The 12,295-nt window shown below is 39.8% G+C and overlaps 1 protein-coding gene across 4 annotated transcripts in view; it reads left to right on the forward strand.

The window, feature by feature from the left end:
• LEF1 (lymphoid enhancer binding factor 1) overlaps positions 1–12,295 on the forward strand; it is a 145,733-nt gene that overhangs the window by 101,723 nt on the left and 31,715 nt on the right. For all 4 annotated transcript variants that reach the window (XM_073571985.1, XM_073571983.1, XM_073571986.1 and 1 more), the window contains 2 exons: positions 1,060–1,167; positions 5,915–5,963. In XM_073571985.1, the coding sequence (XP_073428086.1) occupies positions 1,060–1,167; positions 5,915–5,963 (157 nt within the window). The remainder of the gene's footprint in view (positions 1–1,059; positions 1,168–5,914; positions 5,964–12,295) is intronic.

Consider the following 12,295-nt stretch of genomic DNA (forward strand, 5'->3'; position numbering starts at 1 on the left):
AGACTTGTTTGGGCTAAAGAACACAAGGAATGGACATTAGAGCAGTGGAAATCTTTGCTTTGGTTTGATGAGTCCAAATTTGAGATCTTTGGTTCCAACCACCGTGTCTTTGTGCGACGCAGAAAAGGTGAACGGATGGAATCTACATGCCTGGTTCCCACCGTGAAGCATGGAGGAGGAGGTGTGATGGTATGGGGGTGCATTGCTGGTGACACTGTTGGGGATTTATTCAAAATTGAAGGCATACTGAACCAGCATGGCTACCACAGCATCTTGCAGCGGCATGCTATTCCCTCCGGTTTGCATTTAGTTGGACCATCATTTATTTTTCAACAGGACAATGACCCCAGAAACACCTCCAGGCTGTGTAAGGGCTATATGACCAAGAAGGCGAGTGGTGGGGTGCTACGCCAGATGACCTGGCCTCCACATTCACCAGACCTGAACCCAGTCGAGATGGTTTGGGGTGAGGTGGACCACAGAGTGAAGGTAAAAGGGCCAACAAGTGCTAAGCATCTCTGGGAACTCCTTCAAGACTGTTGGAAGACCATTTCTGGTGACTACCTCTTGAAGTTCATCAAGAGAATGCCAAGAGTGTGCAAAGCAGTAATCAAAGTAAAAGGTGGCTACTTTGAAGAACCTAGAATATAAGACATATTTTCAGTTGTTTCACAGTTTTGTTTTGTTAATTAATAAATATATATATATATATATATATATATAATATATAATTCCACATGTGTTAATTCATTGTTTCGATGCCTTCAGAGTGAATCTACAATTTTCATAGTCATGAAAATAAAGAAAACTCTTTGAATGAGAGGGTGTGTCCAAACTTTTGGTCTGTACTATGTATGTATGTTTATGTGTGAGTATATATGTGTATATATATATATATATATATATATATATATATATATATATATATATATATATATATGTGTATATATATAATATTAGTTTGAATAAATGTTTTATGAATAACCAGTGAAGATGTATTTTCCTGTCTGGTCAATACTTGTCATGTGAGATTTATTAAAGCTGTTATCTTCATTGCAGTGGCATGCTTTGTCCCGTGAAGAACAGGCCAAATATTACGAGCTAGCCCGAAAAGAAAGGCAGCTTCATATGCAGCTCTATCCAGGCTGGTCTGCAAGAGACAACTATGTGAGTAGTTTTCAAAGTCTTTTATTAAGAAAGATTGTCTCAACAACTAATCTATTACAGACAAGAGCGCACTTCATAAAACCTTCTGACTGTAAAAAATGAGTAGAATAATGTCTTAAAAAAACAATTCCCTATCATAAATCCTCCTGGAAGGCAATCAGTCAATGGGCTTCCAGCATTCGATCCTTTGTGCACAGAGTTGCATGACTGAATCTATCCTTATAGATTGCGTCATTCGCCATCACTTATAGCCCCTATCCATAGGCTTTTTTTTTTTTTAGATACATGCATGTCATAGAGGGTATTTTCTTATTCTGTACCATCTGGTTGCAAGAGAAGCAGAATACAGCTCTGGAAGCTTGTATTATATAGGCTACCATTGATCTGGAAAGAAGCAATGCAATTCTGCATTTTGCCTATATTGGACAGGAAATGTGGTTTCCCCCAGCAAAGTCAACTGTTTGCCAAACTGTAATAACTGGGTCTGTGCTGATCAGCTGAGCCCCCTGATGAGCCAAACATTTGAAGAAGTTGTTCCCTTTCAGAAAATACTGATCCCTAGGTGCAGCTTGTTATAGAAAGAAAAATAAGTGCCAGACCATCTGTGAGCTCAGCAGCTCTAAGCGGGACGTTTCCTCTACATGGGCAGAGTTGCTGAGCTCATTAGCTGTCACAGCAATCATAGGGATGCAGAGGGGGCCCGGCTACCTGGATCGGCAGCGGAGACTCAGCGGCGAGTAACTAAAATGTGAATGAGAATATATATATATATATATATATATATATATATATATATATATATATAATAATATAATAAAATATTATATATATATATATATATATATATATATATATATATATAATATTTTATTATATTATTATTTATATATATATATATATATATATATATATATATATATATATATTATATAAAACCATCTGCACCCAGGGACAAAGATTTTCTGAATAGGGACAGTCGATCACCACTGTTGTTCGCCGACTGAGACCACCAATAATTGACATGTGTGATTGACATGTTTTCTGTGATTGCTGTGTGACATTAGTTGCTGAATTCATTCTGACCTAACTACTTGTTTCTTGAGTTCTTAAAGGCATTGTCGAAAAGTAGGAAATGTAATAATAAATTCCAAATTAGCATTAATTAGTAAATCGCCCTCATGTTATCTAGGGAAGTAATCACTATAGAAATAGAATGGCTTTTGCCTTATTGCACTGACAGAAGCCTTTAGAATGTTGATAGGACAGGAGCCTGTGAGCAAGTGCAGAAGGAAGCTCCTCCCCACTCCCTTCATGTGTAGGAAGATGTGCTTTCCTCTAAGGATGATATTCTGATCCAATACTGGAGACCAAGGCTGCCACCAGGAATTTCAGAGCCCAATACTGGCAACATTTTAGGGGCACCCTTGAGACTCTGCCCAGACTCCACTTCAGGTCTGCCACCACCCATCGACCCTTCCTCAATCCCACTCCCCAGTCTTGGAAAAACTCAATTTCTGCACCACGTCCTCACCAATCACACTAACAGTTCCTATCTAACACCAGATCACATACATAGCCAGCACCTTTTGTTTTAGCCAAAAGATTTTTTTAAGCCGCTACCACGACAAGGTGGACTCTTTGGCAGGGCCCTGCTCTACTCTACCCTACTAAACATTTCTTAAAATACTCAATACTCTTTTTATTTATATTTTTATTTATTTTCTTTAAAAGGAATGTGTTGCATGCATTTTTTTTAAAACGACCAATAATGCAACATACAAAGGACAAATACCGTCACTTTATGGCCGGACCACGTATTATCATCACATAGTGACGGAATGCAGAATAATACCACATACAAGAAACAAATACTGCCATACCATGACCAGATCACATATTACCACTACATAGTGACTGAATGCTACAATACTGATCATTAATAAAAAAAAAAAAAAAGCACAAAACTAATATTACTAGAAGTGCCATTATACACAGAAGCTCTGTACATAGATATACTGTGTATAGTGTAAGTGTGCAGGTAATAGTAACTCACCAGTGACATTATACACATGACCTCTATATACACTACATAGGGTATAGTGTAAGTGTACAGGTAACACACTGACTCACCAGTGACGTCTCCAGTTGAAAGTATTCATCTTCGCTTTTCTTCTGGCATGGACTAGAAGACATCCAACATAAGGTACACATAGACACTAGAACTACTTAGGCTAATTATTTGGTGGCCTAATACCCTAGTTAGATAGAATCTATTATAAAATATAGATTCTATAAACATCAATTCTATTATATAAAATGTTAATATGGAATATTTTAAGCTCGTTTACCTGGTAATTATGTCGTACAAAGTGATTAAAAGATCAGTTTATTTGGACTATTTAATTATGTACAATACTGTGCAAAAGTTTTAAGTAGGTGTGGAAAAACACTGCAAGGCAAGAATGGTTTTATTTAATAAATTGAAGTGTTAATAGTTCATTTTTATCAATCAACAAAGTGCAATATTAATGAAATCTAAATAAAAATCAAATATTTGGTATGACCACCCTATGGCTGGCTCAAGATGTGAGATCTGTGACTCAGTCTTTTGGGGCTTGGACAACCCCCCTCGCCGAGCTAGGTGTTCTCAGACATCTGCACGTTGAGGATGGAGGGGTGATAATCCCATGCCAGATCGGATATAAATGATTGACATGCCATTATATATCCCATATTCTTCACACCTGGTTTCTCCACTATTCAATCAGAAAAGATGGACAGCAGTGATGGCAACTTCCTCTTACTTCAGCACCCCTGGTATCTCCAGTATAAGATCAGAAAGGCAGGGCGGACCTCCTGTCCTATTACATTTCTAGGATCAGTGTCGGTCAGTGTAAAAAGATGACAGCCGTTTATATTCTATCGTGATTATCGCCCTAGTAAAAACAAAACCTGATTTGCTAATCAAAGGTAGTTGGTAATTTATTTGTAATGACATTTCCTTTATTTTTTTATTCTATTCCCAAAGATGCCTGATAAGTTTATAAGTACTCAAGTTTCCTTCCACACTCCAAAGACTTGTTAGGGGATTAGATTGTACGCCCCAATGGGGACAGTGATGATGTCTGTAAAGCGCTGTGGAAAGGAAGTAAAATAACTAAATATGATCCTAAAAGTATTACTATCTTTGTTTCATGTGTACCCATCTGGATTTTATTATATTGCTCTTTAAAATGAATGGCATGTACTAGTGATAAATGGCCTAAAATTGTTAGCGTATTTTTGTATAATGAAGTTAGCTTACGTGTCTGTTATGCCATACCAATGTGTAAAGCTTGACTGTTCTGAAGATGGTATATGTAATCTAATTTCCATACCGTAATTAAAAAGTTCATATTGAAGCAATGGTGTTTGTGTAATTTGGTAGCATGGTAATACATATGAAGATGAAGCGCATATGGAACTGTTGTAAAAGAAATGGTCGAGAGCGTTACATACTAATTCCAAATACAACCATGAGCCTATACAAGTAGTGAAAATGGCAATAAAGGGGTCTTAGATAGTGATGAACGAGTATACTAGTTGCTCGGGTTTTCCCGAGCAGGCTCGGGTGTCTGAGTGTCCTCCCGAGTATTTTGGCATGCTCGGAGATTTAGTTTTCGTCGCCTCAGCTACATGATTTGCGACTGCTAGACAGCTTGAATACATGTGTGGAATGCCTGTTTGTTAAGGAATCCCCACATGTAATCAGCCTGTCTACAAGTCGCAAATCACGCAGCTGAAATGACGAAAATTAAATCTCCGAGCACGGCAAAATACTCGGAGGACAACCGAGCATGCTCGGGAAAACCCGAGCAACGAGTATGCTCGCTCATCACTAGTCTTAGACCCTGAGAGGGGAAATGAAAAAGTGAATAATATTTGGGGTGTCATAGTGCTGTAGACCATGGTTTGCGGGAGCTGTGGGTCTGAGCTAGTCTTCAAGCAATTCAGTAACCCCTTTTAATACCAAAGGTGCACATGCAAATGCTTGCCTTCTGTTAACTGCTTGTCTTTCTGTAAAGGAAGTTTTCTTGGTAAACACATCTTTAATTTATGAGCAATGATTTCCAAATGGCCCATGACTTACAGCCTGCAAACTTTGAATTACAGTCTACGTGACTGTAAAGCCTTTGTTCAGACAAGTAGTTTTATCTTCTCTCGAGGGAGCTGCTTGGCTGACAAAAGTAACATCATTGGCAGATCCGTCCCTTGTTGGCTGCCTTCCACCTCATCCCTGAGATCACTCTTAGCACAACTGCAGCTTTTCAGTGGAACTGGGATTATTACTGGCCATTATCCGCCAACAGAATGCACACATCTGTGCGACAGAGATGTATGAGTGGACATTTCTAGTGGGCAAGGAGGTCCAGCTGTCATTCCCGACCACAGAGAAGCTACAGCCTGCATCCTCTTATGTACTAGTCTATCAGGATAGGAAGATGATTATTATTGTGTATTACAGATCATTTCAACATAATACGTAATAAGGTATGCAGTGCTAGGAGTGCACAATGGTAATATTCTAGTGGTGTCATTTCATATGATCAATCATACAGAAGTTGGATTCTGAATGTTTATAAACCAATTAATAGAATTATAATATTTTACCACTATATCTTAAAGCAAAATCAATTCTTTACTACTGCATCTTATTTTGTACAACTGATTATGAAACATTGAAAGTAACCTGATTTTATTACTACAGGGCAAAAAGAAGAAAAGGAAGAGAGAAAAACTCCAAGAATCCACATCAGGTTGGTTCTGTTATCTTCATTCTTACATTTGTATCTTTAATGTAAGAGCACAAAATATTAGACGGTGAAGACCTCCTGAATTGTGAGGTCCATGCCCTATGGGATGCTGACCTGAAACCAAAACTGCACAACCGTGTACAGTGAAAGTTGAATGCATTGTAGTACTTTATTGTGTAAGTTAATTTCATGCTCAATTTTTTTTATTATTATTTAATTGTCCATTTGTATGTAACAGAGTGTAACACAACAATGGGTATTGCATTTTGTACAGTTTTTGTTTAGACAAGTTGATCTTTTTATGGATACTGATTGAAGTCCTGGTGTTATCCTTTTGAGACCCTTTAAAAACAGTGGTTATTGTTCTTAAAATAGGTAAAATGCAATTTATATAATATATGTACTGTGCAAAAGGTATAGGCAGATTTGGAAAAAATGCTGAAAAGTAAAAATGATTTAAAAAATAAGTGTTCATAGTTTTATTTTTATCAGTTTAACAAAATGCAAAGTGAATGAACAAAAGAGAAATCTAAATCAGACCAATAGTTGGTGTGACCAACCTGTGGCTTCAATACAGCATCAATTGTTATAGGTACACTTGTATACAGTTTTTGAAGAAACTTGGCAGTCCTTCAGCAAACAGTTGCTTTAGTCAAAGATGTTTGATTAATCGGAGCACCTGCTGCTATTCTGTACCGCAGTTCCTACATTTTCATGAATAGTTGAATTGCTTGGCCTTATTTCTATGTTGAAGGTATGGCTTTTTAACTGGAATTCTTCCAAGAAAATCACTTTTGGCCAGACTTCTCCAAAAAGTAGATGGGTATAGCGGAGTCCAACTGGTTGCTGCCAGTTATGAGCTGATGACACTACTGGACATCTTACCAATTTTGAAGGAAATTAATCTTCATTTGTTTTTCTTTTGCTGCTCTTGGTTTCTTTGGCAGGCCAGTATGTCTACGGTCCTCAATATTGTCCATTTCTTGGTGCTTCACAAGAGTTTGAACAGCACATCTTGAAACTCCAGACCGCTTTTGATTCTTGCTGAGAGAGAATCTTTCCAAGTCTTTTCTTTGCTTAGTCTTGTCATTGTGTATGACCTGTGACATGAAACCTCACATTTGTAGCAGAGTTTGGCCATTCCTCACCAGATTTAAACCTCCTACACACCACACTTTCTGTTTAAGTCCGTGGTCCCCAACCTTTCTGACCTAGAGAGCCACATTCAGCTCGGAGAGAGAGTCGCGAGCCTCATCCAGCTTCCTCCCCCCCTCACAATAGTTGGAAACCAGAGCCCCCATTACGGGTATAATGATAACCAAAGCTTTTCCACAGAAATCACCCCGAAGCAGTACAACAAGATCCAGTGATCCCCACAATACCCCATTCAGTATTCTCCCATCCAGCACTCCCAACACACTGTCACATCCAGCTTCAGGCACCACCTCTCACAGGTAGTATCATCCTGTCTCCAGCGTACCATACTTAAATTAAATCGAAACCTTTAAGACCAGTATATGTGCATCCAGATCTGCTCTTCTATGCAGGGCTACTCACAAAATTCATCATTTTGAGATGTGCTGTTTGCTAGACCTGGAGATAATGCACCAAGCTAGCAGACAGCCGCGAGCCACAATTCATGGGACCGTGAGCCACATGTGGCTCCCGAGCTACAGGTTGGGGACCCCTGGTTTAAGTTAATGACTGACATTAATAAACATATTTTAATATGTAGGTTGAAACACAGTTTAATATAATTACTCATACGCCTGCCCATAATCTTACAAAACCCCTGACTTTGTGCAAGTGTAACAAGAAGATTTGTCACTGTTTTGAAGACATAGGGTGGTCACACCAAATATTTGATTTTTATTTAGATTTCATTAATATTGCACTTTGGTTAATAAAAATAAACTATTTACACTTCAATTTTTTTTTTCAAAATTCTTGCCTTGCAGTTTTTCCACACCTACTTAAAACTACTTTAAAACTTTTGCACAATATTGTACATAATTAAATAGTCCAAATAATCTGATCTTTTATCGCTTTGTATGACTTCATTACCAGGTAAACGAGCTTAAAATATTCCATGTTAACATTTTATATAATAGATTTGATTTTTAGAGAATCTATATTTTATAACTAGGGTGTTAGGCCACTAAATGCCTTAGTAGTTATAGTGTCAATGTGTACTTTATGTTGGGTGCCTTCCAGTCCATGCTTGATCTTTAGGGTCCCGTTTCACTTAGCGACGCACCAGTGATCCCGACAGCGATACAGCCTGGTAAGGATTGCTGGTGCGTCGCTAAATGGTCGCTAGTAAGCTGACAAACAGGCAGATCTCTTCAGCGACACAGCAACGATCCGGCAATCTTTGTAACGACCTCGCCGGTCGTTGGTACCTTGTCACACAGCAGCTTTTCAGGCGATTCCAGCCTGCGTCCCTGTGTTCTGCGTTGCCAACGAGGTATTGCAAAGTGATGGAATTATTATTAGGGCATCAGAAATTGCCGCAGATTCTCACCTGTGCAATATTACAGAAATCCTGAAAACATGATGTTTTGGGGGCCATTAGGATTGGAGTTCGGGAAACGCTGGTCTAGCCAATTACCGTCAGTCAGACACTGACAGTGATGACCCATCAAAGAAATTCTTTATATTCATTTGAAAGTCAGATCACAATAGCAAAAATGTCTAAAAATATAATTTCATATATTCACCACAATATGCACAAATGTTCAGATAAGTTTCTCCTTGCTGAATTCACCTAGTGCGGTGTTTTGTGTCTATATGTATACGTGTGTGTGTGTGTGTACATATATATATACTTCAGGATCCAGACGGATAAGCAGGTGTTGGCTATCCAACCAGACATTGTCATAGTAGACAAGGAGCAGAAGACAGCAATGATAATAAATGTGGCAGTGCCAAGTGACAGCAACATCAGAAAGAAGGAATATGAGAAGCTGGAGAAATACCAGGGCTTCAAAGTAGAACTGGAGAAGATGTGGAAGGTGAAAGCAACAGTGATTACAGTGGTGATAGAAGCACTTGGAGCAGTGACCCCTAAGTTGGGAAAATTGCTAAAACAGGTCCCTGGAGCAACATCTGAACTCTGTCCAGAAAAGTGCAATTACGCACAGTGGGGGAAATAAGTATTTGATCCCTTGCTGATTTTGTGATTTTGTAATTATGTAAATTTATTTGCATTTTGCAGTCAGAAATATTTGAGTCCTCTGGCAAACAAGACTTAATACTTGGTGGCAAAACCCTTGCTGGCAAGCACAGCAGTCAGACATTTTTTGTAGTTGATGATGAGGTTTGCGCACATGTCAGGAGGAATTTTGGTCCAGTCCTCTTTGCAGATCATCTCTAAATCATTAAGATTTTGAACCTGTTGCTTGGCAACTCGGTGCTTCAACTCCCTCCATACATTTTCTATGGGATTAAGGTCTGGAGACTGGCTAGGCCACTCCATGACCTTAATATGCTTCTTTTTGAGCCACTCCATTGTTGCCTATTTGTTTTGAGTCCTTGTCTTGCTGTAATGGGTACTTCACACTAAGCGAGATCGCTAACGAGATCGCTGATGCGTCACCAATTTTGTGAAGCATCAGCGATCTCGCTGTGTGTGGCACGCATCAGCGACCGCCCCCCCCCACTGGGTATCGCTGATCATGCAGGAATGTCCTGGGCCATTTTTTGATTGTTGGTCTCCCGCTGGCCAGCATGCATCGCTGCGTGTGGCAGCGGGAGACCAACGATCAGCGAGCTCCCAGCACTGTAAGCAGACGCTGGGAGCTGGTATCCAAGGTAAATAGTGGGTAACTAAGCGCACGCGTCCCTTAGTTACCTGCTGTGTACCCTGGATACCAGCGTGCTCGCGCTGGGAGCTGGTATCCAAGGTAAACAGCGGGTAACTAAGCATGCAGCGCTTAGTTACCCGCTGTTTACCTTGGATACCAGCTCTCAGAGCGAGCACGCTGGTATCCAGGGTACACAGCGGGTAACTAAGGGACGCGCGCTTAGTTACCCACTATTTACCCTGGTTGCCAGCGTCCTCGCTGGTCCTGATCACTGGTGAGTCTGCCTGTTTGAGAGCTCATCAGCGATCATGTAGCGACGCACCAGAGATCCTGACCAGGTCGTATCGTTGTCGGGATCGCTGGTGCGTCGTTTAGTGTAACAGGACCCTTCGACCCAGCCATGACGCGTTTTTATTGTCCTGGCAGAGGGAAGGAGGTTGTCACTCAGGATATTACGGTACATGGCTCCATCCATTCTCTCATTGATGCAGTGAAGTAGTCCTGTGCTTTTAGCAGAGAAACACCCCCAAAACATAATGTTTCCACCTACATGCTTGACAGTGGGGATTTTGTTCTTTGGGTCATAGCCAGCATTTCTCTTCCTCCAAATACGGCGAGTTGAGTTAATGCCAAAGACCTCAATTTTTGTCTCATCTGATCACAGCACCTTCTCCCAATCACTCACAGAATCATCCAGGTGTTCATTGGCAAACTTCAGACGGGCCTGCACATGTGCCTTCTTGAGCAGGGGGACCTTGTGGGCACTGCAGGATTTTAAACCTTTACGGCATAATGTGTTACCAATGGTTTTCTTGGTGTCTTTAATGCAGGTAGCGAGTTGATTAGGAGCGTCTATCTGGTCTGTAGGAGCTAGAACTCTTCATGGTTGGTAGGGGATCAAATACTTATTTCTCATTGAAAAATGCAAATACATTTATAGAATTTATACAATGTGATTTTCTGGATTTTATTAACAAACTTGTAAACATAAATCCACAGTCATGTCCAGGCGCTAACTAAACAAAACAGACCCTGGTTACTCATGCACTGCTGAGCTAGCCCCAAATACTTGTGGTTCTCTGCACACAGCCTGTGTATTTAATTTATTTAATTATGATCACATGTCGCCCGAACAGAATACAGTCCTTTCTCCTGGAGCATACTAATCTTCATACACAGAAGAGCAGCAGTCTTGATATCCCCTTAAACCCGAGTTTCAGCAGCATCCATCACCAAAGAGAATTGTTCAACTCTGTTACAGTTCACACTGTACAGGCTGCAGCTTTCACACTGTTTTCTGCAACTCTCACAAACCACATGAGAGCTACAGTTCACATTTTGGCTGATCACTCACTAGCAGCACAAATGACTCTACTGCATCCAGCAAACTGACACGCTCTCGGGAAACTGCGACACAATGACTCTACTTCCTAATTCTTAGAGAAACACTGCAGGTCTTTCTAATCAAGACCTTGCAGAGCTGGAAATTAACACTGCCCTTCCCAGCTATTCTACTTGTATGTATGTATGTATGTATGTATGTATATATACATATAATAAATATTCTATATCTCTCTGATTCCTTTGCTGGTTCGTCATTGTTTATGGGTGATTGATGGCTATGTCTGAACTCCTGGCTTGAGATATCCATCTTTTTTTTTTTATTTATGGCCTATCCCCGGGATGGGCCATCCATATCTGATCTGCACTTCTGCCAACCAGCTGTTGCCAGTGGTGGCCAGACTTTCTTGGATGCTGCCGAAACACAGCAGCTTCTTCAAAACTATAGTGGCTACAGCCAGGTACTAAAGATTGACTTCTCATATAACAGATCTTTGATTTCTTTGCCACCCAACCAATTGTCCATGGAAGCTACCTGAAAATCTCCCAAACTTTGTCTTTGAATATTTAGAGTAAATCAGCTCAAATATATTGTGAAATATCGGCTCTAAGTCTAATATTTTCAGGTTCTAATATCGGGAATTATTTTCTCAATCACCCACACATTTAATAATCTAAAACATAATTTTGGAGAACGTGACCGCAGTAAATGGAACTTTGATTTTTTTTTTTTTGTTAACCTTTCACCATTTATTATATACACTTAGATTAGACACTTTCTGACAGTTACTTAGTTACAACCCATGGAAAATGAAAGAAACACTTCAAATGAGAAATATAATTAACAGCGGAAATGTTTTGGCCACCACCACACCACATAAAGTATAAAGATACTGACATGTAAAATTGTGTCCTGCTCTTGACCTCAAATGACCTTTACTCTCGGATTTGGCCTGACCATTTGGCTTACATGTCTTCTTTACTGGCTGTTTCTCACAACAGCTGTCAAAATATCCCAAACATTATGCAATGTTATCGGTTGGGTTTAAAGTCACATTTGTTCTGGGGAATGGAAGCATTACTCCAATAAAAAAAACACACAACTGTAACTATTGTCTTATACAAAACATTTAGGCTACTTACTGTGAAGATGAGCTATCTGTGGGATGGCTGCCTGATATCAGCACT

Source organism: Dendrobates tinctorius, unplaced genomic scaffold, assembly GCF_039654945.1.
Source record: "Dendrobates tinctorius isolate UK_male_01 unplaced genomic scaffold, ASM3965494v1 ptg000030l, whole genome shotgun sequence".
NCBI lineage: Eukaryota > Metazoa > Chordata > Amphibia > Anura > Dendrobatidae > Dendrobates > Dendrobates tinctorius.